The sequence below is a fragment of the Saccopteryx leptura genome, chromosome 4 (assembly GCF_036850995.1).
Source record: "Saccopteryx leptura isolate mSacLep1 chromosome 4, mSacLep1_pri_phased_curated, whole genome shotgun sequence".
NCBI lineage: Eukaryota > Metazoa > Chordata > Mammalia > Chiroptera > Emballonuridae > Saccopteryx > Saccopteryx leptura.
In genome coordinates, this window is record NC_089506.1 from 151,468,648 (window position 1) to 151,495,207 (window position 26,560).

At 35.6% G+C, this 26,560-nt stretch overlaps 1 protein-coding gene across 2 annotated transcripts in view; it reads left to right on the forward strand.

The window, feature by feature from the left end:
• Window positions 1-21,789, forward strand: part of SLF1 (SMC5-SMC6 complex localization factor 1) — a 94,280-nt gene extending 72,491 nt beyond the window's left edge. For both annotated transcript variants that reach the window (XM_066381843.1, XM_066381844.1), the window contains exons 16-21: window positions 11,578-11,723; window positions 13,361-13,524; window positions 14,500-14,633; window positions 16,798-16,890; window positions 17,309-17,491; window positions 19,969-21,789. In XM_066381843.1, coding sequence (XP_066237940.1) covers window positions 11,578-11,723; window positions 13,361-13,524; window positions 14,500-14,633; window positions 16,798-16,890; window positions 17,309-17,491; window positions 19,969-20,450 — 1,202 coding nt within the window. In that variant the 3' untranslated portion in view covers window positions 20,451-21,789. The remainder of the gene's footprint in view (window positions 1-11,577; window positions 11,724-13,360; window positions 13,525-14,499; window positions 14,634-16,797; window positions 16,891-17,308; window positions 17,492-19,968) is intronic.
• The last annotated feature ends 4,771 nt before the right edge of the window (window positions 21,790-26,560 follow it).

Here is a 26,560-nt window from a genome sequence, read left to right on the forward strand (position 1 = left end):
ACTATTTTCAATATCTTTAATACAAGTTTAACTATTTTCAATACCTTGAGATACAAGTTTAATTCGTTCTGTAACCAAGCTCGTAAGTCTGTCAACTCGTACATCAAACAAATTTCTCCCATTTAAAATAACTGAAATAGATTTAATCCGTTCCAGCCCTGTGAACATCCCCAAACCATCCTAAATTATGAAAAAAGACGTTTTTAATTAAGAAACACACATGTATACTTTACCAATGCATAACAAAATATATGAAATAAAAGAAAAAAGTGTTATTTAGTACTGTATTCTTACCTTGGAGACAGACGAGTGCGGCTAACGAAGGTGAATGGCGGAGGAAGAGGGAGGGAGGAAGGGATGCAGGCACTGTAGACACATAAACTAAAACTGCACTTTCTTAACACTAAATGTAAACTAAAACTGCATTTTCTTTACTTTAAACAAAACTAAAACTGCACTTTCTTTACTTAAAATGAAACCACAAAAACTTAATTGTAGAAAATGTACTTTCTTAACTTTAAACTTAACCTAAGCTTAACATGACGTATTTTTCATTTAATCTTTTCCTGTTTTTGCCCTTTTGGCTGCACTTTCGGCACTTTCACTTGCAGGACTTTTGAATAAAAATCTACCCAAAGAGGTTTGCTTTTGCCTGCCTTTTAAAATGTTACAGAAATGTGACTAACAAGTGTCATTAAAAAGTGCTGAAGCACAACCAGTTGAAACTTTTTCTGGTGTTTCTTTTTTGTGTGTATGTGACAGAGTCAGACAGAAGGACAGATAGGGACAGACAGACAGGAAGGGAGAGAGATGAGAGGCATCAATTCTTCTTTGCGACACCTTAGTTGTTCATTGATTGTTTTTCTCATATGTGCCTTGACGGGGTGGGGGGGTGTACAGCAGACCGAGTGACTCCTTACTTGAGCCAGCAACCTTGGGCTCAAGCTGGAGAGCCTTGCTCAAACCAGATAATCCTGCGTTCAAGCTGGGGACCTTGAGGTCTCAAACCTTGGTCTTCCGCATCCCAGTCTGACGCTGTATCCACTGCACCACCCCCTGGTCAGGCCTGGATGTTTCTTTTCAATGAAACTTGAAAGCTTCTCCCACATTGCCAGCATGTCTTTAATTTCACTTGTAGAAATCACTTCCTCCAACTCTACCTCCTCTTCACTACTAATCTCTTGCAGAAGCTCCGTATGTTGTATCATCTGTGTAGCTCCTTCAACTCAGTTGCGAGTTCCTCCTCGTGTTCCTTGAGGTGCTCGTTTACATCACCCTCATCTACTTCCAGACCCACTGACTTTCCTAGGGACACAATCTCCTCCAATGCTTCTACCTCGGTCTCGGTCTCGGTCTCTGGTTCGAATCCTTCAAAGTCCCTGTCTGCAACAACATCAGGCCACAACATTTTCCATGCTGAGTTCAAGGTTCTTCTTGTAACCTCTTGCCATGCCAAATCAATAATGTGTAAACATATCACTGTTGTAGTGATCTTTCCAAAACTCTCGAAGGGTTAGAATTGTATTATCAGTCACCTCAAAGCAGCAGTGGAACAAGTGCTTTGTGTAAAGCTTTTTAAAGTTGGAAATGACCTGCTGATCATAGGTTGCAAGATTGAAGTCGTGTTGGGTGGGAGGTAGAGGACTTTCACAAATTTGAACTCATCGAGAATGTCATCTTTAAGACCAGGTGGGTGTGCTGGAGCATTTTCAAGGATTAGTAATGCTTTCATCAGTTTATTTTCTTGAAGATATTTCTTCACTGCAGGACCAAAGACGAGATTTAGCCATTCAATAAAAAACTGCCGCGTAACCCATGCCCTAGCATTGGCACACCACATAACCTGCAGTTTTTCTTTAAGAATCTTGTGAGTCTTAAAGGCTCGAGGATTTTCGGAATGATACACTAGCAGTGGCTTTACTTTACAGTCACCGCTAGTGTTTGCACACAATGCAATGGACAGAGGGTCCTTTATGGGTTTATGGCCTGGCAGCTTCTTCTCCTCTGTGGTGATGAAAGTCCTCCAGGGCATTTTTTTCAAAAATAATCCTGGTCGTCACAGTTGAACACTTGTTGGGTGTAGCCTTCCTTTGTGATAAGCACAGCAAAATGTACGATGTACTCCTCAGCTGCCTTAACATCAGCACTCACAGCTTCATCATGCCTCACCACCCAGTGGATGCCAGATCTCTTCTTGAAATTTTCAAACCAGCTGTGACTTGCCTTAAACATATCTTCTGCCTCTTTTGAGGTTGATGTTTCTTTCTTCTTAAAGTAACTGTAAAGAATACGTGCCTTTTCACATAATACAGTCTCTGTCACTGTATCTTGTGCCAGCTCTTTCTCTCACCCCCACCAGCAGAAGTTTCTCCATTTCTTCATGGATATTTGTCCATAATTGGGACAATTCGCTGGATTTACACTTTTGATGGCATCCTTTTGTTTAAGGATGGTATAAATTGTAGATGTGTTGCGGTCGTACAGCCCTATGGTTCAATCACTTGTACACTGCGCTCATGTTTTTCTATTATTTCTTGCTTTACTTCTATCGACATCATTCTCTTCTTCTCACCACTGTCCTTTACACTCACTTTCTTCGGCCCCATGATAGCACACAAAAAAAGTTAGTAAAAAATGCAAAAATGATGCAAGAATGAGTACAGTGCACGATATTCAACTTGATTCTGCCAGTAACATGAGAAAGAATGAGATCCTGGTGTTGTGCTGCCGATACTGGACCCGTGCGCCAACTAGCTGCAGCTTCCCGAATCACAACACGTATCTTGGAATTTCACTCAGATGTCGAACAAAAATACGGACCGAGTCGCAGCTCATATCTTAAAAAAATTCGTATGTTGGTCTGCTTCTTTCTCAAGGTACCACTGTACTTCTAATCATTCCAGTAGAAGAGAAAGCATTGTGTGTCTTATCTGTGTCATATGAACAGTTCTTCCATCTCTTCCTGAATGAATATATAACAGTATTAAAAACTAAATACACTGAATAAAAATACTTATTATATTTTATAGTAATTTGCATTAACTTGACTTAAATCACTAGTTAAAAACATTTTTCCTATATACCTGTTGCTGAATAATTTTTCTTATGACATAAAAAACTACTATTTTTTTCCATTGAGTCTGATAATCTAACAGATTAGGGTGGATGTAGCAAATTTGTATATATGTTTTTATAACATTTGTAGCATATATAGAATCTCTTTAATCTTCTTTTTCTTAATGTTACCTACTTTAAAGTTTCCTAATGGGTAAGTGGATGGGTGGGGGATATTTAAGCAATGTGATGACAAAACTCATTTTCTTGTGCTGACCTTATGAAAGGTTCTGCCGAACTCATTTGGGTCTGTAGGGTCAGGGAGGTTTCCAATGACCTTATTTATATTCTTAAACTCCAAAGCCAGTTTAGGGAACTATGAATCTTTTTCTTTCTGTCTGTGTGTCTTTATTTTTGTATACCTAAATTTCTAAAATGAATGTATTTTAAACCAAGTAAGTTTTTTGTGGCCCTCAAATATAAAAGATGAATTTTATATACAGGTACTTAGAAATATTTTAGACTGCCAAATAAATATTCTCTTTTGTTACCTGTTTTTTACTGTGTCTTGATTTTATATGAAAAGTTCTTGAATATGCTGTCAGTCACTTTAATACTTTGAAAAGAGAATCCAGAATAAGAATCCAGGTTATAACTGGGTTCAGGATTTATTAAATGATGCCTTCTGCACAGTAAGGTTTCGTCTTATACTACTGAAGTTAGAAGATTTTTATCTAAAGCATTTTATCTCCTTTTTTTCCTCTTTCATTGAGTTGAGGGGTGATTACTGTCCCTTTTGTGGAGTAGCTGCCCTTTGTTGCATGACTTTTTAACATTTCTTTGCTCAAATCCAATCTTCCTTCAGAAGCCTTTCTTATTTCTTTGCCACCATTTCTACTAGGTAGTTCTTTCTATTTTTCTATTTTTTTCTTCTTTTTTTTTTTTTCCATTTTAGAAACAGCAGAATCTGGTAGTATTTGCTAGCATGATAGCCGAACATTCAGTTAAAAGGATTCCCTGTTTTCATTTCATAATGGAAACCTCTTTGAGTTTGGCAACTCAGGACAGGATTAGCAGTGACTTTAGAGACTGTCACTATGGTTATATGTGTTGTTTCTAGTATGTATTGTTTCCTTTAGGGAAATATAGTTTAACCAAAAGCATGAAATAATGAGCCTTGTATTAGCACGGTTCTACTATTGACAGGGTATATAAGCTTTAGCACTTTTTTACTTATATTCTGAATTTCTCTTCACTTTAAAGCAAGGTAATGTTATCACTGTTATAGTCCCAATTTTCAGTGACAAGTTTAATCTAACAAGTCTGAGTCTGTGGCTGACTTAAGCTAAAATTAGACTTTTAACATTAGCATTGAAATTTTGTCAACCACTTGAGTGATTATTTTGCTTTCCAGGATCTGTTTCGTCTCTAATATTTAAAACTAGAGGTAGATTTAAACTATATCCCTGTTTGAAAAGTATGTATAAGCCTTTCCTCCCCTTCTCAAGACACACACATAGTTGGTTCTTTAGGCTTCAATTTAGGTTATCGATAAGCAGTTTATAAAAATGTAACAAAAAAAAATTTTTAAATGTAACATATTTCTCAAGTTATATCTTCCTAAATTTTTGTTGTTACTACAGCTTGATTTTTAACCTTTGTTAGGAGAGAGAAGTCAAGTGAGCAACTTACCCTTAGAAGAGCAATAGCTTTTCTACTGTTAATATGAAAAATTAAAGTGTTTATTATAGAGTTGGTAAAATAGTAATATACTTACACCATATAATAAGTGAACGAGATGTTCTTTTACAATAATGTTCTTTTGTTAATTTTTTGATATTTTCATGAAGAATCACTTCTTTTTGTCAGAATTTTCCCTCCTTTTTAAAAGAAAAAACTTCTTTGCATTATTTGTCAGCTCATTTACTACTTTTTGCTTTTCCTAGGTCATTAGTGAGGATATTATTATTTGGCTGCTATATAACTTTCAGTTAAGATATTGGTCTGCATGACCTGTGGTAGCACAGTGGATAAAGCAACGAACGACCTGGAATGCTGAGTTCGCCAATTCAAAACCCTGGTCTTGCCTGGTCAAGGCGCCTGTGGGAGTTGATGCTTTCTGCTCCTCCTCCCTTTTCTCTCTCTCTCTCCCCCCCCCCCCCCCAATGAATTAAAAAAAATTTTTTTTTAAAAAGGTACTGGTCCATCTTTCTCATTTATGGCAAACTGAAGATCTTATTTTTTCCTAGTGCAAAGGTATGAATTCATATTATCATGCTACTCAAATTCAATTTTATTGAAGTAATTTTAGTTTAGTAAAATTATTTTATAGAAAACTAAGGGAGAACATATTTTAGTAAATAAAGTTCTTTCCATCAGATTTTATGTACATCAATCCCACAGAGATGCACTTCTTTATTTCTAAACACTTTGAACAGAGTTTTAATATCCCTTTCTATATATTAAGATCAAGTGTTCTGAATTTTCTTTTTCATGCTTAATTGAAGTTACTGATGTAAGGGGCTTAAAGTGAGGATTGGCAAACTTTATTTTTTAAAGTACCAGGTAGTATATATTTTTGGCTTTACAGGCTCTACAGTCTCCGCCCCAGCTATTCAACTCTGCAGCTGTAGGAAGAAAGTGATACACAGTACACAAATGAACAAGGTTGTCTTCCAGTAAAATTATGTTCACAGTAATACGCAGCAAGACACAGTTTGCATATTTCTAATTTACACTTATTCTGTTTTCATTGGGAAGAAAACATCATCAAAATCTATGATATTTTTTGCTTCTTCAGATAACTTGAATAAAGCTTCCTATGCTGTTGTCAGGCTACATTATCATTTTTGCTGATAAGTAGTTTTTCCAAATTTCATTTACCTTTTTAAAATCTCTAGTCCTGTCCTGTGTGTTCCACACCTCTTCTATTAATTAAATTTTTATGATTTTACTAATTGTCTCAGTCATAATGTTGCTGTTCCTGTCATTTATTTAACACATTTTCATTGGCCTTCTACCAGTCATTGTTCTAAACACCTCATGTGCAGTGACAGAAGAAAAGCAGACATGGTCCTTGCTGTTGTTTTTTGAGCTGTCAGTGGGAGAGGTAGACTGTGATTAAGTTAAAGTTAATACATCATTTAAAAATGCTATGTGCTCTAGGCCCTGGCTGGTTGGCTCAGCGGTAGAGCATCGGCCCAGTATTTGGAAGTCCTGGGTTCGATTCCTTGCCAGGGCACACAGGAGAAGCACCCATCCTCTTCTCCACCCTTCCCCCTCTCCTTTCTCTCTATCTTCTCTTCCCCTCCCGCAGCCAAATCTTCACTGGAGCAAAATTGGCCCCGGGCGCTGAGGATGGCTCCATGACCTTTGCCTCACGCGCCGGAATGGCTCCAGTCACAACTGAGCAATGCCCCAGATGGGCAGAGCATCGCCCCCTGGTGGGCATGCTGGGTGGATCCCGTTGAGGTGCATGCAGGAGTCTGTCTCTGTCTCCCTGCTTCTTAATTCAGAAAAACAAACAAAATGCTATGTGCTCCAAATGAGAAAAACTAGGTATTAAGATGGGCGAACTAACTTTTATTGGGTGGTCATGTAAAGTAAACCCTGAAGGATAAAGGAGAAATTTAGCAGAATTGGAGAAGCATGTTCTAGTTAAAGACATACTTACCAAACCTGAGATAGGGAAAAGCTGGACCTGTTAGAAATCTCTGGGGCCTGGCTGATGGCAAGCCATAAGGAGAAAAGTGGTCTGAATAAAGCCAACGAAGGGGAAGTGAGGTTTGCCTAGGAACTTCTACGTCGTGTTAAGGAGCCAGAAACCATCTTAACAAGGGAGTGGCACTATCTGATGATTAACTTTAAAAAATCATCCTGGATTAGTTCTTTAGAGTTATTGCTATCTGCCAGTCATTTGTTCATTTATTTATCAATTAGTAAATGTTTGTGTGCAGGGTAGTGACCTACAAACTATGAGGGCTACAAAAATGATGCTTCCCTTAAAGATCTTACAATCCAGAGGCTGTTTCTCATGTTCTTTTGTTCATCTATTATTTAGCATCCCTTTGCATATGTTACCTGGTACTATGTCAATCCATTATAGCTTGTATCTCCTATTTCTTTAAACTAACAGATGCTCTTTCTTGATGAGTAACTCCATTTGGAAGTTTCAAGGTGAATAATCTGTTTTGAACTCTGTAGTACAGGTTATTTATGCTTTGCTTTTGCCTGTGGTTAGAGTTGATATGTTAAGATATCAATTGATTATAATAAACTCTGTGGGGATAGATGCCTTTTTAAGAATGTATATGATACATTTTATAAATCTGTAAATGTATAGATTTAATGTTCAAAAAAATGGTCCTTCACTATACTGCTTGTACAGTTTCAGATAATACCAACAGCCTGAGGTGCTGTGAATAGTTGATTATAATCAAAGGTTGTAATTACTTCCTTCTCATTTTCAGTCCTTGCAAATTGTACCTCTTTGGGGCCATTTTGGAAAGGGTTATTTGAATTCAGAAGTATGGGAATAGGCGGGATCTTCTTGACATGTGACGGAAGCCATTTGCCCATATGGCAGTCTGTCACAAAGCAGGGACTCAGGTCTCTTTGGTCAAGGCACAGTTTCTTTCTCAGCTTGGGCACTGTTTTGGGACTGATTATTTTTTATCATGGCGGGTCTGACCTGTGAACTATGAATTGTAGGATGTTTAGTGACATCCTGGCTTTTGCCCACTAGAAGCCAGTAGAACTTATTCAGTTACAACAACCAAAAAGTGCCGAAAGGGCCATATGGCGTGGTTGGTTAGAGGACCATCCCAAACACAGAGGTTGCTGGTCCAGTCCCTGGTCACAGATTGATGTTCCTTTCCCTTTCTCTCTCCCTTCCTTTCTCCAAAATCATTATTTTTTTACCAAATAATCCCTGGGGATTCCCCTCCCCCTTAGTTCCTCATTCCTTCACAGCCACCCATACATCCAGCTCCCAATCAAAAAAGAAACAGGAGAGCCTGAGCCTTTTGGGAAGGCATCTGAGCAGGACAGGACCTTTCATTGGGTGTCTGACAGCCGAAAGGTGTTCAGCCCTGCGTGAGTTGGGTATGCTTTATACTTTATGTTGACCTTAGGGTTATCATTCTGTCCAGTTATTTTTAGTTATAGTATGGGTTTTATCATATTGCTAACGGGAAACACCAGTATTTTAAATTTTTATTTTTCAAGTATAAGTGACATTCAGTGTTATATTAGTTTCAGGAGTAGAGCATAGTGGTTAGATATTTATATAGCTTACAAAGTAATCGCCCTATAATTCTAGTACCTGCATGGATTCATACATAATTATTATAGTTTTATTGACTACATTCTCTAAGCTGTACCTTACATCCCCATGACTGTTTTGTAACTGTTAATTTGTACTTCTTAATCCCTCCACCTTTTTACCCAGCCCTACAAAACCCTTCCATCTGACCACTATCAGTTTGTTCTCTGTTTTTATGAGTTTGCTTCTGTTTTTTGTTTATTTTGTTTTTCACTCCGCAAATAGATGAAATTATATGGTTTTTGTCTTTTGTACCCTCTTCTAGACTCATCCATATGATTTCAAATGGCAAGATTTTATTTTTTCATGGCCGACTAATACTACATTGTGTACACAAACACACACACAACACCATTTCTTCTTTATCTTGTCTTCTATTGATGGACACTTAGGTTGCTTCTAAATTCTATTACTATTGTAAATAATGCTGCAGGTTTGAACATAGGGATGCATATATCTTTTCAAATAGTACTTTGGATTTTCTCAGATAAATACCTAGAAGTGGGATTACGAAGGTCAGCAACAGTGCACAAGGGTTTACCTTTATCCACATCCTTGTCAACACATTGTTGTTGATTTATTGATGATAACCATTCTGACAGGTGTGAGATGATAGCTCACTGTGGTTTTGATATTTGACCTTAATTATCTTTTTAGAGGTCTGGTGACCATCTGTATGTCCTCTTTGGAGCAATGTCTATCCAGGTCCTCTGCTCATTTTTTGGTTGGTTGGTTGAGCCTTTTTTGTTCATTTTTGTGTTAAGTTGTATGAATTCTTTATATATTTTGGGTATTAACTCCTTATCAGATGTATTATTGGCAAATATCTTCACCCATTCAGAAGGCTATCTTTCATTTTGGCTTTCTCCCTGTGTTTGTTTCTACATATTAGGTGCATCTACTCTCTCTCCCAGTCTGGCCGTGTGTCCTTATGTAGTGTCCTGTGAATCCAGTGGCACAGTCATCTTGGTCACCTGAGCTGGGTCCTCCAGGATATCTATTCTGTGGGTTGTATGTGCTCTCCAGTTGTCGTTGAGCCTTGCTCGCTGTTGTCCCATCAGTGGGTGGCATTGACCCTCGTGTTGACTGTGAGGACTAGCAATGACTATAGTAAACGTGCTGCTGTGGGAGGGCTTGTGCCACAGCAGGATGCGTTTTGGAGGAGTTCTGGCGCCTGGAGAGTCCACCCTTTGTATGTGCAGTTTGTATATCTAAGTGGGTGCTGTTTTGGTCTGTGGCCACCCAACAGATGTGTTGGTTCTGGAGCGCCTTGGGAGGGACTCCAATGCAGGCCACGGTCAGCTGCTGCCTGTGCCTGGCCAGGGGCCATCTGGTTTGGTCTTCCAGAGTGACCTGCAGTTGGTAGCTGCCTGTGCTGGGCTTGGAGGTACCTAGCAGATGCTAACCTGGGAACCAACGCTGGCTGCTACTAGTGCCGGGCTCGGGCTGCTTGAAAAGTGGTCCAGAGCATGCCAAGGTCAGTCACTGCTTGTGTGGGGTTTCTGGACCTTGGAGAGATTTGGGGGAAGTTTGAAGTACATGCTAAGTTGGCAGCTTGTTAGGAACAGCCACTGAAAGAGGTACTAGACTGTGTGTGAGTTGGTGGGTCAGGATCTCACAAGGGTAGGGTGAGCCATGTTAGGACTTCTGTCCTGGACAGAGCTGCCCCTCCACCCCTCGTCCTGAAGCACACAATTTAGTTTCTCCCCATGTGTCCCTGATGCTTTTCAAGCTGCTGTCCTCCTGCTGGAGCTTAAGGCAAGTGTTTGTGAACGGGGAAGTCTGTGCTCAGGCTATTTAAGAGAGCCTGGGTCTACAGCAGCCCTCCATCTCACCCAGGTGGAGTCCTGATGATTTTCACAGCCAGATATTGTGGGGATTCCTCTCCCAGGCACTGGGGCTCTGGACTGGAGTCATTAGTGTGGCTGGGATCCCTCATCAGGAGGACTCCACAGCCGAGACATCGCTCCGCGCCTTGACTGCCACAGGCAGTGTAGGGCCGGCCAGTTTGCGCCTCCCCTTGTCCTCTTAGTCTCACTGTGGCTTCTTCTATATTTCCTTGTTATCAGACTTCTGTCTAGCTAGTCTTCAGGTGCTTTCCCAGGACAGTGTTTCTATAATTTAGTGTAATTTTGATGTGATCATGAAAGAGACCAGCACAGGGTTATCTACTTCATCATCTTGACAAGAACCTCCGGTCTGTCTGGCCTCTTTGTCCAATTTTTAAAATGTATTTTAACCTAGCATGTTTATTTTGCTGATTTTAGTGACTTTTCCTACTTCTTTATTTTTCTAGTGTTTGTAGTTAATCTGCCTTGTTGTATAATAACACAACTTTTTTTATCTTGTTTTGCTTAATTTTAGCTCTTTTCGTTTTTTATTGATTGCTCTTTCTTATTCTTTATCATTCCACTGTATTATCCATTCTCTTATACAGAGGATATCAATAGAGAACTCATAATATTGAGTAGATTACATATGAAATAGTCAATCCAGTCCTTTATTACTTTTGATTCATGTGTATATGCATTTCCATGTTATTGGAAAACTTGAGGGTTTTGAAAAGAACAGATTTGAGTGTTTGGTTTCGTTTTGTCATTTAAAATTATACTTTTTCCCACTTGCTCTAGTAGAGTGGATGCAGACTTCTAAAGAAATCCTTACATACTCTCTTGTGCTACATTTTCCCACTTTACATTTCCTCCTTCTCTGCAGTGTTGGGGCTCATGGGAATTGTCAGGGGAAGGGATATAATATCTTTCTATCAGTTCAAGACTGATCACTGTAAGTTAAATACACTTGTGCCCATTTAAAAAGCAGGTACCTTTGATTTTTCCAAAGGTGCAATCTTATAATGGGAAGAGATCTTTAACATTACTTGGAAAGTATGCCAATACATTCCCTGTCTATCTATTCACAGATCATCAATCTATCATGAATATATATAATTTCAAGACTTTTATTTAAAATAATAAAAAAGTAAATATTGTTTTGAATGTGAGATTACCATAAAACTATTTCTTATCAAAAGCAAGAAATAGGAATATTATCCATTTTTCATGGTTTAAAATTATGAGAGTGAATTATACTTGTGTAGGAACTATCATTTGCATGAATAAAATCCACAGAGGAGATAGTCTATAGGAAGAAATTTTATAGGATGTAACAGTAACTATATTTACTTCTCTTGTGTTCTGCAGACTTTTCTTCACAGGAATTAGAAATTTTCATTTGTTCCTTTTCCTCCTCCTGGCTTCAAATGTTTGTTGCAGAGGCAGTTTTTAAAAAGTTTTGGTCACAAAGTTCCATCAATATATCTTCTGAGCCACTCTCTCTTCAAAAAATGGTAAGCACTGCTCTATTCTACTTCTAATTTCCAAGAAGTGAGTCCATAAGTTTAACTTTAAAATATTCTTAGTGGTTTCTAGTAATTAAACAGAGCATATTAATCATAAGTCTTTCAAGTCTAGATAAGAGTGTAAGTTTTTCTACCTCAAAAATTGAGTTATTAGTGAATAGTTTAATTACTTAAGAGTAATTAAGGATTGATAATAGAAAAATAATACAAGAATCTTTGTGTTCTATTTGCACATAAGATTATTATTTTGTAAAGACTACTGCCATTTACGAAAAGTATGGATGGACCTTGACAGTATCATGCTAAGCAAACTACTGTAAATAGTTAGAAAAAGCTATGGCCATGGGATTTCACTCATGTGGGATATAAAACTGAAACTCATAGACACTAACAACAGTATGGTGTTCACCAGAGTGAAGGAGGTGGGGAGAAGTAAATGGGCCAAATATAAGGTGATGGAAGATCATTTAACTTTGGGTGATGAGTACACAATACAATATACAGATCATGTATGATAGAAATGTACACTTGAACCTATATGATTTTTTTGTATTTTTCTGAAGTTGGAAACAGGGAGGCAGTCAGACAGACTCCCGCATGCGCCTGACCAGAATCCACCCAGCATGCCCACCAGGGGGCGATGCTCTGCCCATCTGGGGCATTGCTCTGTTGCAACCAGAGCCATTCTAGCGCCTGAAGCAGAGACCACAGAGCCATCCTCAGCGCCTGGGCCAACTTTGCTCCAGTGGAGCCTTGGCTGCGGGAGGGGAAGAGAAAGACAGAGAGGAAGGAGAGGGGGAGGGGTGGAGAAGCAGATGGGCGCTTCTCCTGTGTGCCCTGGCCGGGAATCGAACTGGGGAGTCCTGCACGCCAGGCTGACGCTCTACCACTGAGCCAACTGGCCAGGGCTAAACCTATATGATTTTATTAACCAATGTCACTGCAATAAATTTAATTTAAAAAGTAACCTAGAGGCAAAAAAAAGTTCTATGTAGTATTTCATGGTATTTAAAAATAAAAATTACAAATGATCTCCAAAGTTCACTTTTATTCTGTATGTACACACAGTGAGCTGCATTTGATCCAGGTTTTTCCAGTTATCTCATGTCTCCAGCAGTTTCTGCAACAGTTGAGAAAGACATTGCTAACTGGTCAGGTTGGGTAAATCTGACTGTTTTCAAACAATCCTTGTCTTTAACAACTTTTTAACTCTTTATTCTGTTTATTCCAGGCATTTTTTCTGTTGAAGGAAGGCATTACTAAAATGGAAATGATAAATACCAGTTGTACATAAACTATAAGTATTTAAAACATGCAATTGAAGTATAACAACTTGGGCATAAGACTAATCTAAAGAACTTTTCTAGCTGAGCATCACAGTTGCATATGAAATAATAATTATTTTCAAGAAGGCCTTTTTTTGTGTACGTCATCCTGAATTAATGACATGGAACTAGTGCTTTCTTAATATTTTAGCACATTCAAATGAAATTGGCTGACAACTATAGTGATGAAACCAAGAAAATATAACCAAATTTAATGGTGAAATGAATCAAATAATTATTTTGTTGTTGCTTTTTAGTTCTTTATTGTTGAATAACTAATATTGTATTATTTTGCAACAGGTATATTCCTATTTGCCAGCTTTGGGGGAAACTGGTGCTTGTGGGACTGGAAAGAAACAGATACCAAAGAAAGGAGGACAGCGGCCTTGCCTTGAGTCTCAGAGAGCCTTGCTCATGCTGAACAGTGCTGAGCGGAGACATGTGGAGGGGCCGCCAGAGCTACCGTAGGTGGTGCTTATGTACCAGTTATACTTTGTTTTAGGCAGTGGTTTTCAAACGTTTGGTACTTGGAGACCAGTGAAATAGGAGAGCAGAAATCACCTTGAGCGTAAGCGAAAGAGACTAAGATCATTGGGTCTATGATCTTCACACAACATCAGAGTGGTTAACTTCTTCCCGGACCAGCACGAAGGTTCTAGAGGACCAGTCCATGGACTGGCAGTTGGAAAACAGTGTTTTAAAATACAGCTCTTTTTCTGACATGTTTCTTGAACTTCATGGTTATCGGTCATATTTCCTGAATTATACTGATTAGCAGAAAACTCAGTTTTATACCTGTAAATACACATGATCCAGATTTTCGCTTTCTTTGATTCAAGGCACACGCTTTCTTTCTACTGAGATTAAGTTCTTTCCAAAAGGAATAAAACTATTCATCACATAATTATTCCACACATTTTTTTCCTATGATTTAAATTACTACTTGCATATAATAAAGGTGGATTTCATAATGCATGGTCATGTGATATATTTTGAATTGTTATATAGCATCCCCCAAAATGAGGAAACCTTCCTCTAAAGGTGTTATATAAAACTCAAAAAACCAGAAATGGTTTTGGGAAGAAGAAAACAGAGTCAGATATTAAAATAAAAATGGAATGTAGGGGCTTGCATTTTAATTTTAGCATTTTTGCTTTATTCTCTGCTAAATGTCATTTACTTGGTCTCTTGCTCTACATGACATTTCATATTCATAAACTTTTCAGTGGCCAGTTGGAAGTACAAAGTTAATAAAATGAACATTAATGCATTAGAATTTATTTTTGTACAGTTGAAATATAAAAATAGGAAGCAGTAAGATTTGAATGAATATGGGAGTTTAAATGAAAAGAGGGCCAGATTTTTTTAAATACCATCTAATGTATATTGTCATACCTTGGTGAAAAACAGGCTTTTATTATTTCTTATTTTCTTTTCAGAGAACTGAACCTTGCTAAATGTTCCTCATCATTAAGAAGATGGAAAAGGAAGTCAGAGGGAGAATTGTCCTGTTCCAAGGAGAATTGCCCCTCTTTAATTAAAAAGATGGCTTTCCGCAAGCCTAATTTAAAAGGTATTCCATGTGTCTAAATTAATCTATGCTAGGAAATTTTCATGATTGTAATCAGTAGTTGCAAGTTTTACACACTGCCCCTGATGAATACCTGAACTTAACTGTTAGCATAGGTCCAGGGAATACCTTCCTGGAAAGCATATTATTTTTTCGAACTGTCATTTATGCAAGAAAGTAATTTTTAATAGAATATTCCTTCCCTTCTTTTCCCCCCTGCCCCTCAGATTCTAAACACAGTGTAGCTCACATTGAGTTCTTCCCAGGTTTGCCTGCCTTACTTTTTATTCTACCTCAACCTGTGCTGCTTGAGATCAGTGTCTTTTGATTTGAAAGTATAATTCAGTCTTCATCTCTTTCAGTCCTAGACATTTTGTGAACAAAGAATGAGGACGAGGCCATGTTACATAGCTGTGTTAAGCATATGGACTCTTTTCTTCCAGGCATTGAGCCCAGACTATGAAATGTGTTTGGCTTTTGGTTTTAACTAGACTGGAACCTAAGTACCTAAAGGGTAGAGTAACAAGAATAGTGCTGTAATAATTCGCTTCAGCACCTCTTTTATTTAGGCATCTCCTAACTCACTTATATAACTTATACTACTTTTAAAAGTCTTGACTTTGACAAAGTAAATTTCTGGGTCTCTTATATATGTGCTATATTGTCTTTTTAATAAAATATTCTCATGACACCAGTGGAAACAGTAACAATGAAGCTCTTACACCCTTTCACCATAATATAAGTTCATAATTGCATATCACAAATTCAGAATGCCCATTTATCTCAAAATGGGAGGAAAAAATGTATTAAATGAGAACTCAGATATTAACTTCACAAAACAGTGTTCGTTTTCTTTGTTTATTGTGTCAGAAACTAAAATGAATATGAATGACTTTAAGCTGAATAGCAGAAGGAACTGGGAGGGAGGAAGAGAATTGAAATATAGCAGAGAAAACTTCAAAAGCTTTTCAGTGCATATAAAAGAAATGTTTTGGTAGGAGATACAGAGATAGTCTGTAAAACAGAACACTGTAAAAAATGTGTTTTGTATTTTACAGCAAGAAAGGATTTGATTCAGTATTTCATTTGTTTTCTAAGCGTAAGTTTTTTTAATTCCTCTTCAAATTATCACTTATATGTAATTAACATTGGTTATAACAGAGATAGATATAGACAACTTTAGCCAGCAAGCACTAATTGCATCCTTCCTAGAAAAAAACTTTGCTATTGCATTTGTCACTTGCTCTTGTTCAGCTGTAAATGGTGTTAGGGGGTGTGTGTGTGTGTGTGTGTGTGTTTATATTAAGATTCCCCCATTTCTCCTTCCTTGTGCTGCTGTGTGTGTGTGTGTATGTGTGTGTGTGTGTTTATATTAAGATTCCCCCATTTCTCCTTCCTTGTGCTGCTGTGTGTGTGTGTGTGTGTGTGTGTGTGTGTGTGTTTATATTAAGATTCCCCCATTTCTCCTTCCTTGTGCTGCTGTAGCCAAGCCAGACAGCCTATTGAGAAGCAGAATGTAAATGGTGTTGGGGTGTGTGTGTGTGTGTGTGTGTGTGTGTGTGTGTGTGTGTGTTTATATTAAGATTCCCCCATTTCTCCTTCCTTGTGCTGCTGTAGCCAAGCCAGACAGCCTTTTGAGAAGCAGCAAACCATCTAATGGATTTGAAGTTCTGAATTATACTTGAGTGTGTAGAGGCACTCGTGCTTAGCCAGAAACATTCATTTGAATTAAGCTATAAATGCTGTATTAAAAAGAGCCATACATTTAACGTAGGTTCATGAATAAATTTAAGAGAGGGCAATTGCACTCTAAACTTTTATTGCTGCAAAACCCAGTATTTTTGGTGTTCTCTAATCATTTGGGGTTTTATAGCAGGATTGAAGCTTTAAACCTTGAACTAAGGGGAGACAATGCCTGTGTTAAATCTTTTGCAGTAGAATTTCAGTGCTGAATTGCTGATAGAACAGAAGAAGCTCTATGGATTGGGGGGGTTCCCGCTCCCTCTTTTTTTATTTTTAATGCAAGAGATGTTTAAACCAGTCAAAAGGAAAACTCAATAAATAATTTTCTGGCATAGGGCCAGATCTCCTAGTTCATGCCCTTTGATTATTTTCTTTAGTTGATATCAAGTCTTCTCTGGAATAATCTATTAATATTTTATGGCAGGAGAGACAGCCCTCCATAGAGCTTGCAAAAATAACCAAGTGGAGAAATTGATTCTTCTTCTCTCTTTGCCAGGAGTAGACATCAATGTTAAAGGTAAGTTCTAAATCTTTGTGGTCTAATCTAATATCTTAATACTTGTGATATTAAATATTTTAATGTCAAAATTAAGAAAAATCATTTAAGTATATTTTAGTAACATATCTTTAAAATATTACCAATAGCAAAGGCAAGAAATTCATCATAAATTGATTTATAGCTAATAGTGTAGAAACATTTTTTGGTGTCCATATTTTGATCAGATCCCAACATCAGTGTTTGAAGGTTATTTTAATGTATTTTAGTACATTTTTCTTACAATTATAAATATGATTGTACCTTAAGCATTTTTATTAAAGCATTCTATTTGTATATGAAGCACCTAGGAAGTCACCCTGATAAGGGAAGTAGAATATCCTTACTACCAAGAGTCCTACTTTTGATGTTTTAAAACTTGTCTTGATTTTTAATTTAGACAATGCTGGCTGGACGCCTTTGCATGAAGCCTGTAACTATGGCAGCACAGTGTGTGTCCAGGAAATTTTGCAACGTTGTCCAGAGGTAGATCTGCTCACTCAAGTGGATGGGGTGACTCCTTTGCATGATGCACTGTCAAACGGACATGTAGAAATTGGCAAGCTGCTACTCCAGCGTGGGGGTGAGTGCATTTATGCTAAATGGGTTTTGATAAATTATCCAGTTTTTTGATGAATCCCTCAGAGGTAGATAGCATTTTATATACTTAAGATCTGTAAGAAAAGATGCCTTTATTTTATATTAATGAAAAAGTAAGAAGTCTCCTAGAATGTAAGCACCTTTTATTTGGAAGGAATTAAAAAGCCTTTTCATAATATGTATTTATTTATTTTAGTGTTAAGCCTATTTAGGTTTGTATATGAGAATGTATTTTGAATTGAGTGTGTTGGTTTTAAATTAATCCTTTTACTTAAAGTATGTAGTTAGTGTCTTTGTGAAGCAGCCATTTCTAAAAGCTTATTAATAAATGGATATAAATTTTCAATTGTTAATTACTTGGCTTTTTTATTCTTGTTTCATTTCCTATATATAACTACTAACTCGATTAATATTTTTTTATGAGTCATTTTTTTACAGACTATAAAAAAATATTCTTAAATATCTTCATTCACATTTTGCAGTCAATTAAGTTAAAGTAGGAGGATTTTCAAGTGGTGATACCGTTGTACAGGGGTTTGTAAGAGAGACAACTTGAGCTTAATTTTCACTTATAGCTTTTTCTGCTGATTTTTTTATCTCTGCTTTCAGAACCACTTCTTTTTATTGACATTCTTATATGTAAACTTAATAATATAAATTTTACATGAAAATATTTAAAACTGATTTCCTGTGTTTAAAAGAAAAATGAAGGAAAGCTGATAACTAGGTTATAATGCAGAAGTAAAGATTTATCCAAATTTCCTGAGTTTTTTATCCCAATTTTAAATTGAAATGTAAAATTATTTTCTCCCATAATTTAACGCTATTCGATTCTGCATGAAAATAAAAGGCGTATTTTCTTCAGATGCCTTTTTACTATCTCTCTCTCTGCAGAAATGCTGTATGTCATGGTAGCTTAAGCTATTTAGTTATTTATAGTCTTCTCCTGCCCCCTAAAGGCCTGAGTGTATCTGTTTTACTGACACCATTTCATAATCAATGTATTTTTGTGTTCTTTTCCATTTTTTAATATTATGTTTACTGAAATATAATGTCTTCTAAGTGTTTTATTTTTCTATTCAACCACGTATGTGACATCCCAAGCCAGTATTTGGCCCTGCTTCAAATTCTAAATGATATAACAGCCATTATTATATAAAGTCCAACTCTTCAGGAGAAGATAGCATATACCAATCAATGTGAATTTTTCTACAGTCCTTGGTTAAGAAGAGTTGTTTGTCCTAAGAGGAAATCTACTTGTACTTGCATTTGACAAGGTCCTTTGGCAATCATACAGACTTATCTTTGCCTTAGTCATATTCTGGGTTTGGACCTGTCAAAATGGTTTGATACCATCATTTTAGTAACTATATTACTTCTTCATTATGAGTCAGTAGGTCTTGCAAGAAATAATTTTAAGAGTTTCTGAAGAATTTGTTTACTGTTGGGATCTTGTGTCTGTAATTTTATTGTTTTAACAAGAGTAACTTGTAGCACTTTTTTTGAAATGTCAACATAATGAAAAGAAACCTAATAATTGATTTAGAATTCTTTTTCATAAATGATACATGAATCCTATATCAGTGGTTAATCTTTTATATTTAATACATTTTATATCTTGACCACTACATATGTCTGATCAGATTTCTCATTAAGTGTATCAGCAAGTATAATCTATTCTCTGTAACAATATGATCTGTGTTTTATCATAAGATCTTCTGCTTGTCTGCTAGTACTAAAACCTTTATATAATATTTCTTACAACAATTTTTTGGTGAAGTGCATAAATACTTACAGGACTTAACTGACAAGATACACAGATATTTCTGCACTTTGCTATGGGACCAAATACTGAGTCACTGTTTTGCTTCTTCCTCATCACCCTTTACTGCCTAGAAGACAAACTCTGTCATCACTATGACAGATGGACGAAATCTGAGTGTAACCTAGAACAATTAACATTTTATTTCTTGTAAGTCAGTTAGTTACCTGTACTAAAAATTGAACTCAAGCAAGGATAAATGAAAAACGTATTTTGTATTTGTGCAAAGTTTTGCAGTCTTGACACTGCTACAATCACCTGTCATCAATAGAAGGGGACACTACTTTTCCCTTGGTGACATTTTGAGATAACATTAGGGCTAATTACACAGAATTTAAGATAAATATATTAGCTAATTTCTTCTTAGAACATTGAAATTCTTATTTCAAGATGACAAGTTATAAAGTTTCGTGAAAGTTTATGGCAACTCTCATTAAGCAGTTGAATAGAATTTTGGTTTTTCTAAACATACCTTTATTAGGCAGTCAATATATATAGCCAGTTAATTGTTTCAACATGAATTAATACAAAATATGATTATAAACAGAGCCCTGGATGCTTTAGATACATGGAGGGAGAAACCAGCTATTAAGCTACAAAAATAAAAATATTTTAACATTTCATATTTTTGTTTGCAGGCCCAGTGCTTTTACAGCAGAGAAACTCTCAGGGGGAATTGCCTTTAGACCATGTTTTATCATCTCAAATCAAGGAAGAACTATTTGCTATCACAAACATAGAAGACACATTGGAGAACTTTTATGCACAAGCAGAAAAACATTTTTACCACCAGCAACTTGAATTTGGCTCATTTTTACTTAGTAGGATGTTGCTAAATTTTTGTTCAATTTTTGATTTATCTTCAGAGTTCCTCTTAGCTCTCAAACGGCTAGCTCCCCTAAATGAGCTGCTTATGGCTTGTAAGAATTATAAGGAAACCACCAGTGCTCATGCTGACTGGTTGTTGGATCTTTATGCCAGGAATATAAAGACTTTGCTGAAGCTCCCAAATATCCTTAAGGAACTGCCTGAGAATTTTAAAGTGTGTCCTGGAGTACACACTGAGGCCTTACTGGTAACATTGGAAGTGATGTGTCAGTCAGTCACAGAGTTTTCATGATGATGCCAAAATATATGAATTAACTTTCTAAACCTGCTAAACCTGCTTTGTCATTTATATGGACTTCATAGCTCATTAACAAATGTTGATTTGGTTTGGTTTGATTTATTGACAGTATTTGCAGCCTTGCCGAATTTTAAAAACACTTAAAGCAACTTCTGCAAAACTATAGTATAGGCTTTTCTGTCTTTTTCTTGTATAGAATTTGACTAAAAATGTAAAAACAATAGTTTTGTTTGGTATATACTGCTTTCTTTAATTTTTATGATTATATTTTGTTCTGAAAGTGATATTTATCTATTTATATTATATATGTAAAAAAACAATTAAAAATTTTTTTTTCAGATCAAACTGTAACGTTCTCTATTCTAGGTGTTCTGGGTTTTAGAATCATGGCAAAGATATTCAAGCAAATGTGCACCTATAAATGTAGCTCCCTATTCTCTTTAGGCTCTTGGACTAAAATATTTGTTTTAGTTTTGTGTGTTTCTAAAATAAACGTTTCTAAAATTTACAATAATATTCTTTTAGTTTTTAAATGCAGTGAATGCACAAAGAGTAACAGTATGGTTCCTTGATTCCTTGATCTACTGTATTATAGCAGTTCAGGTAGAAAGTGTGTTTCTACTCTTTGTAACCAGTATTCTGTAAGTAAAAGCATTCTGCATAATAAGTTTTACTAAATACTAAGATTATAAGTGGCAGCTATGTAATATATTTCAAATTATCTAAACTCTAATGTACAATATGAATTTATAGAGTTGTAATGTTTCAATTTGCATTTTTTATCATAATAGCAATTTATAGTAAAACTAAAAGAAAGGGTATGGATAATAGCCACTTTGGAAATTGAAGTTGCTTCGCTAGTGGGAATAAGTTACACTGACACAGCTGGAAAAGAGACATTAAAACTTCCATTTAGCTTTTTTGTAACTAAAGTGATACTCTCCCAGCAATTAATCTGCTAAAGAAGCACACTTCAGTTTTATCTTAGAAATAGATCTTTTAACAAGGTACAAATGCTGACTGTTTTATTGCTGCGTTTATAATCAAAACTAAAAAGTACTATATTAGTATGTCAGCTCTGACTAAAAATCAAAATTTTCTCTATATTTTTAAGTCCGTAGTTTTTACACATTCTGTAAGAAATTCTAGGTAACCTTCAAATGTGACATCATACAAATTATTTTTAATCATTAATCTGCCAAAGTCTCAGAGAAAGCGTGATGAGAGGACACTATCTAAGGAATGTTAAAATGCTCATAGATTCCCCAGATGGTGAATAAGTACATTTTTATTCCCAAGAGTAACCACTTCATTGTGAAGACATCTAGAACAATGTTTGCTTTGTAAACTAATGTAAACTTGAAAACATAGACTTTAATATCAGACAGACATAATTTTAAATCCTTGTCTGATTTTTTGTTAACTAAATTGCTAGGCAAAGTTTCTTTTTGAGTTTTGGTTTTCTTGAGAGAGAAGTAATTTAGTCTATCAACTTACATGATAGTAATAAGTGTCACTTCCTTTATAGTTCTTAGCTCCATTTTTGGTTGTAATGAATCATTTAACTAAAAAGTTACAGTTTTTTACTGCTGAGAAAAAGTTTGTTTTTTAAATTAAATGTTCCCAAGAAATAGTCATTTAGTTGCACTTAGTTTATTTGCACTTCATATCTGCCATCTTCTACAAGCCATAACATGAAGTACTAAAGACTCAAATGCCATCGAAGTCTCTTTCAGAAAGTATTGTAGTTTTGCACTTTTGCGCCAATTTGCAAACAGAAGTTACTATGCTCTGTGCCTACTTAGCAGTACCAATAAATGTGTATGAACCTCACCTTCAATGAGAGAGAACATGTATTTTTAATATAATTTCTTTTGAAACATGATTGCCTCAAATCTATCTTAGAGGTGGAGGGAATAGAAATTTTAATAAATAAAATTCATAGCTTTTGAGTCTTAACTTTTTAGTTGTAGATGTCTCACAGTTGCAGTAGCTAAGACAAGGCTGAGTAATGCTGTTCTTCACTGTACTCTGCCAGGGTTCATATCTGTCCAATGGAATTGGGTTGTTTAAAAAGATGGTCATAGGAGCCCTTATTACAATGTAAATAAAGTTTGGAAGGAGAGTTCTGAGCTGTTGAAATTCAGTTTTCATATGAGTAAGCTCCTCATATATTTGGAATATTAAATCTTCCACAAAGCTTTAAAATGTTTAATGGAAAGTCCTTTGAAAGAGCCCGTAAAGTTTTCTAGCTTGTTAGTTCTTAATTCCCTATTCGCACTAAATTGGTTGAAGTATATACATTTTCTGTCATATCATTAACTCCAAGATGCCCAGGAAAAAAATCTTTGTATAAATCAAATGTGAATTAAGCAATGTTTTGAATTCATTTTTTCTTGAACACTTGTTATGTAGCAGGTGGTATGTTTGACATGTTGACCACAGTAAAAGAAGAAAAGCTTACAGTCCAGGAAGGTAAGCTGGCCTTAAATATTGTTCATTTTATTGTGTGCTATATGTAGTGTTGAAAAAATTAATTTTGGTTTTGTGTGTTTCTAAAATTTATAGTAGTGATGCTCTACTTTAGTTTTTAAATGTCTACATTACAAAGGTCTGAAAGTTTAATCCTTTGATCAGCATGATTTAGTAATTTTATTTTGAAGTGAGTAAAATGTGAGGTGTGCTACTGCATTCTTAGTGAACTAGTGCTCATTTTTAGGTAGACACAAATGCATTAATGCACGTATAGTTTATATAAATGCCAGGAAGTGTTTGGCACTTTTGTTTATGCTATTATAGGGTTAAATTCAGTGAATGCCTCCATGTGAAAAAATTATTGGTGAAATGTACAATCCATATGACTTTACACACCTTTGCAGTTAAGTGATGAACTGGATGAGAGCCTGTCACTATTCCTCCTTAATCAGTAGGAAGGGGTCATCTTTGAGTGACATGAGGCACTCTTTCCCTCAGGCATTTATCACGTAACTTCCACACCAGTCACACCTCTTTCTGAGGTGGAGTTCACAGAATTCAGAATGATAATTGTTTTTATAACAAATGTGGACTGAGTCAGAAAAGTAGTGATAGCATTATTGAAATTAGGCTGTCCCTATTGAAGTCAAAACTGGAGAAATGCAATAGGTAACTATTTTTCGTAAATCAAATTATCAAAAAAATTTACCTTGCATGTTAAAATGAATTGTGGAAGGATATACTTTGGAGATTATTTGCTCTAATGTAGAATTTGAGATTATTAGACTATTACTTAATTAGAAAAGGTGGTTGGTATTATTTTATTTGGTTTCAGGCATACATCTCTTCAGGTACTACAAATCCTTCTAAAAGAAGACATTTTCAGAGAAAACAAATATATTTTGACATCATCGATTGTTGGATGCTTAAAAAGGAGTTTTCTTAATTAAACACTGATATTCAAGACTATTAAAACTATATTTACTCATGTTTTCCAGTTTATGAACACGCCAGCAACAAAGACCCATAAACATCTTTGTTACCTGAGATACGTGAATTTATGTGATTGTTAGGGAGAAAAAATTCTGTTAAATTATTTGAAAAAGAAGCTTCTTAATACTGTTTATCAATCACAAATCCAAATAACTAGCTTTTTATAACAGATGAACCTGCTGTTTGAGAGTACTTTTGTATTACAAGTAAAATTACATTTTGTATATCAGATATATGAATATTTTCCAATATTTTGTATTTGAATTTAGTACTATAGGTCTTTTTTTAAGTATAGGTATATAGTTTTGGTTATAAATATACTTACACTACCTTTTTTTAAGTAAAAATCTTGAAATATAACCCTTAGCATTAGATACAAATGACTGATTTTATAATGCTGTCTTTGTACTATTGAATATATATATGATACATATATTTTCAATTTTAAATCAAATATAGTGAACTCTTTTCTGGCTTTTTAAGCTACTTGCTGAATTAAGGTCAAACAGTATAATTAGCAAAGTAACCAGTGATCATTTATTAAAAAATAATATTTCTAATAAAATAAGTATATAATGTTAATATATGTAATAGTGCCCTTAACAACCACAAACCAAAAAATGATAATAAAAGTTTCTTAAACATATCCCTAAATAGCTATCTCCAATTAGAACTGAAACATTTCAGCCCTGGCCAGTTGGCTCAGTGGTAGAGCGTCGGCCTGGCCTGCAGAAGTCCCGGGTTCAATTCCCGACCAGGGCACACAGGAGAAGCGCCCATCTGCTTCTCCACCCCTCCCCCTCTCCTTCCTCTGTCTCTCTCTTCCCCTCCCGCAGCCGAGGCTCCTTTGGAGCAAAGATGGCCCGGGCGCTGGGGATGGCTCCTTGGCCTCTGCCCCAGGCGCTAGAGTGGCTCTGGTCGCAACAGAGCGACACCCCGGAGGGGCAGAGCGTCGCCCCCTGGTGGGCGTGCCGGGTGGATCCTGGTCGGGCGCATGCGGGAGTCTGTCTGACTGTCTCTCCCTGTTTCCAGCTTCAGAAAAATACAAAAAAAAGAAAAAAAAAAGAACTGAAACATTTACTCCAAATTTTTTTTCTCCAAATTTTTATAATGTTTAATCCAGGTTCGATAAATCTAATTTTTTTCCTTTCAAAAGTATCTAAAATGGATCAAGTGAACTTTAATGCATAATGGATATTAAACATTAATAAGGAATGGCTAACTCCTTTGGAAGATATGATTTAGTTCTACCAAAGAATGGATGTATTTTAAAAATGAGCTTAGTACTTCCAGCAGGTAAATTACACTGAACTGAAAATCTGGAGTGCAGCTTTGAATTCACACCTATTATACTCTCATTTATCTTAATAGTAGATGAACTAAATTTCCAATGACTTTCCATTCTTCTGTCCTCAAATGAAATAGTCATGTTGAATGAAATCATTAATCTTAAAGTGGTGACAGATTAAAAAGAACTTAGTTTGTTGTCAGTACTTCTCAACTTAAAGGTTAGGTCATCAATGGTTTATGTCATGGCACTGATAAACATTTCTAGTGACCAGAGTAGTTTGATTTATAATAGTTTTTTAAGTGTTTTATATTAAGCATATATATCTTGGGTATCAGACTTCATCCTAAACATGTATTTTTCTATTTTGTATTACTTCTCTTTTGGAACATCAAGACAAAATTGCAGAACAATAAGTAAAATTTGTAAAATTAAAATATGCATTTTAAAGAGCTTTTCATGAAAACTAAAGAATTGTAACAATGAAAACTAGGCAAAGGCGTAAGGGGAACAATGGGTAAGAATCTTTCCGGTTTAAAGGAATTAAAGGGTAAGGATTTTTAGATGCTGTTTAATATGTTGATTGAGAAGTTAGGGAAGGTATAAAATTGATTATAAGGCATATAGACAAATCTAATCTCAAGAATAAACTGTGTCTTTTAATTTTTTTAAATCATGTTTAATGTACTAAGGGTGAAGATTATTTTGTTTGTGGAAGGGTCTTTTAGGTGAAATTCAATTCAAGAAATAAGAAAAACACCAGTTTTAATAGTACCATAAGAAATAGGCTATTTCGACTAGTAATATTCAGTCTTTTCCTCAAATTTAGGCAAATCTAGAGTTCTAATTTCTTACTTTCCCATGATTTCAGTTATTTTGCTATTCTTTTCAAAATACTTTTAAGTTTATATTCAGTCATGTTTTTGGAGGAAATGGACTTAGGAAAGATTGAAAGCCATTTATAAAAATTGGCTTAAAAAAGTGGCTGAACTGGTTTCCTCAATGTCACTTTTATTAACTCATTTTAGTTTTTTCTAAAAGTAGAAACTATTTAAATGTAATTTAAATTTTCTCTAAGTATAATTACAAAGAGGAAAGGATTATAAGGAAATACATTGCTAATAGTGGTTGTCTTGGTGATAGAATTTTGAATATTTCATTTTCACTTCAAGTTTCTTTATGATGAGATTTATACTTCTTTTTAATACCAAGAGCCAGTTTACTTTTTTTAAGTATTACTCCTGATATAAGTAGGAATCAGTCTTGTAATATTCTCAAGTTGTCTTAAATTGGCATTTACTACTTTTTTTTTTTTTTTTTTTTAATTTTTCTGAGGTTGGAAACAGGG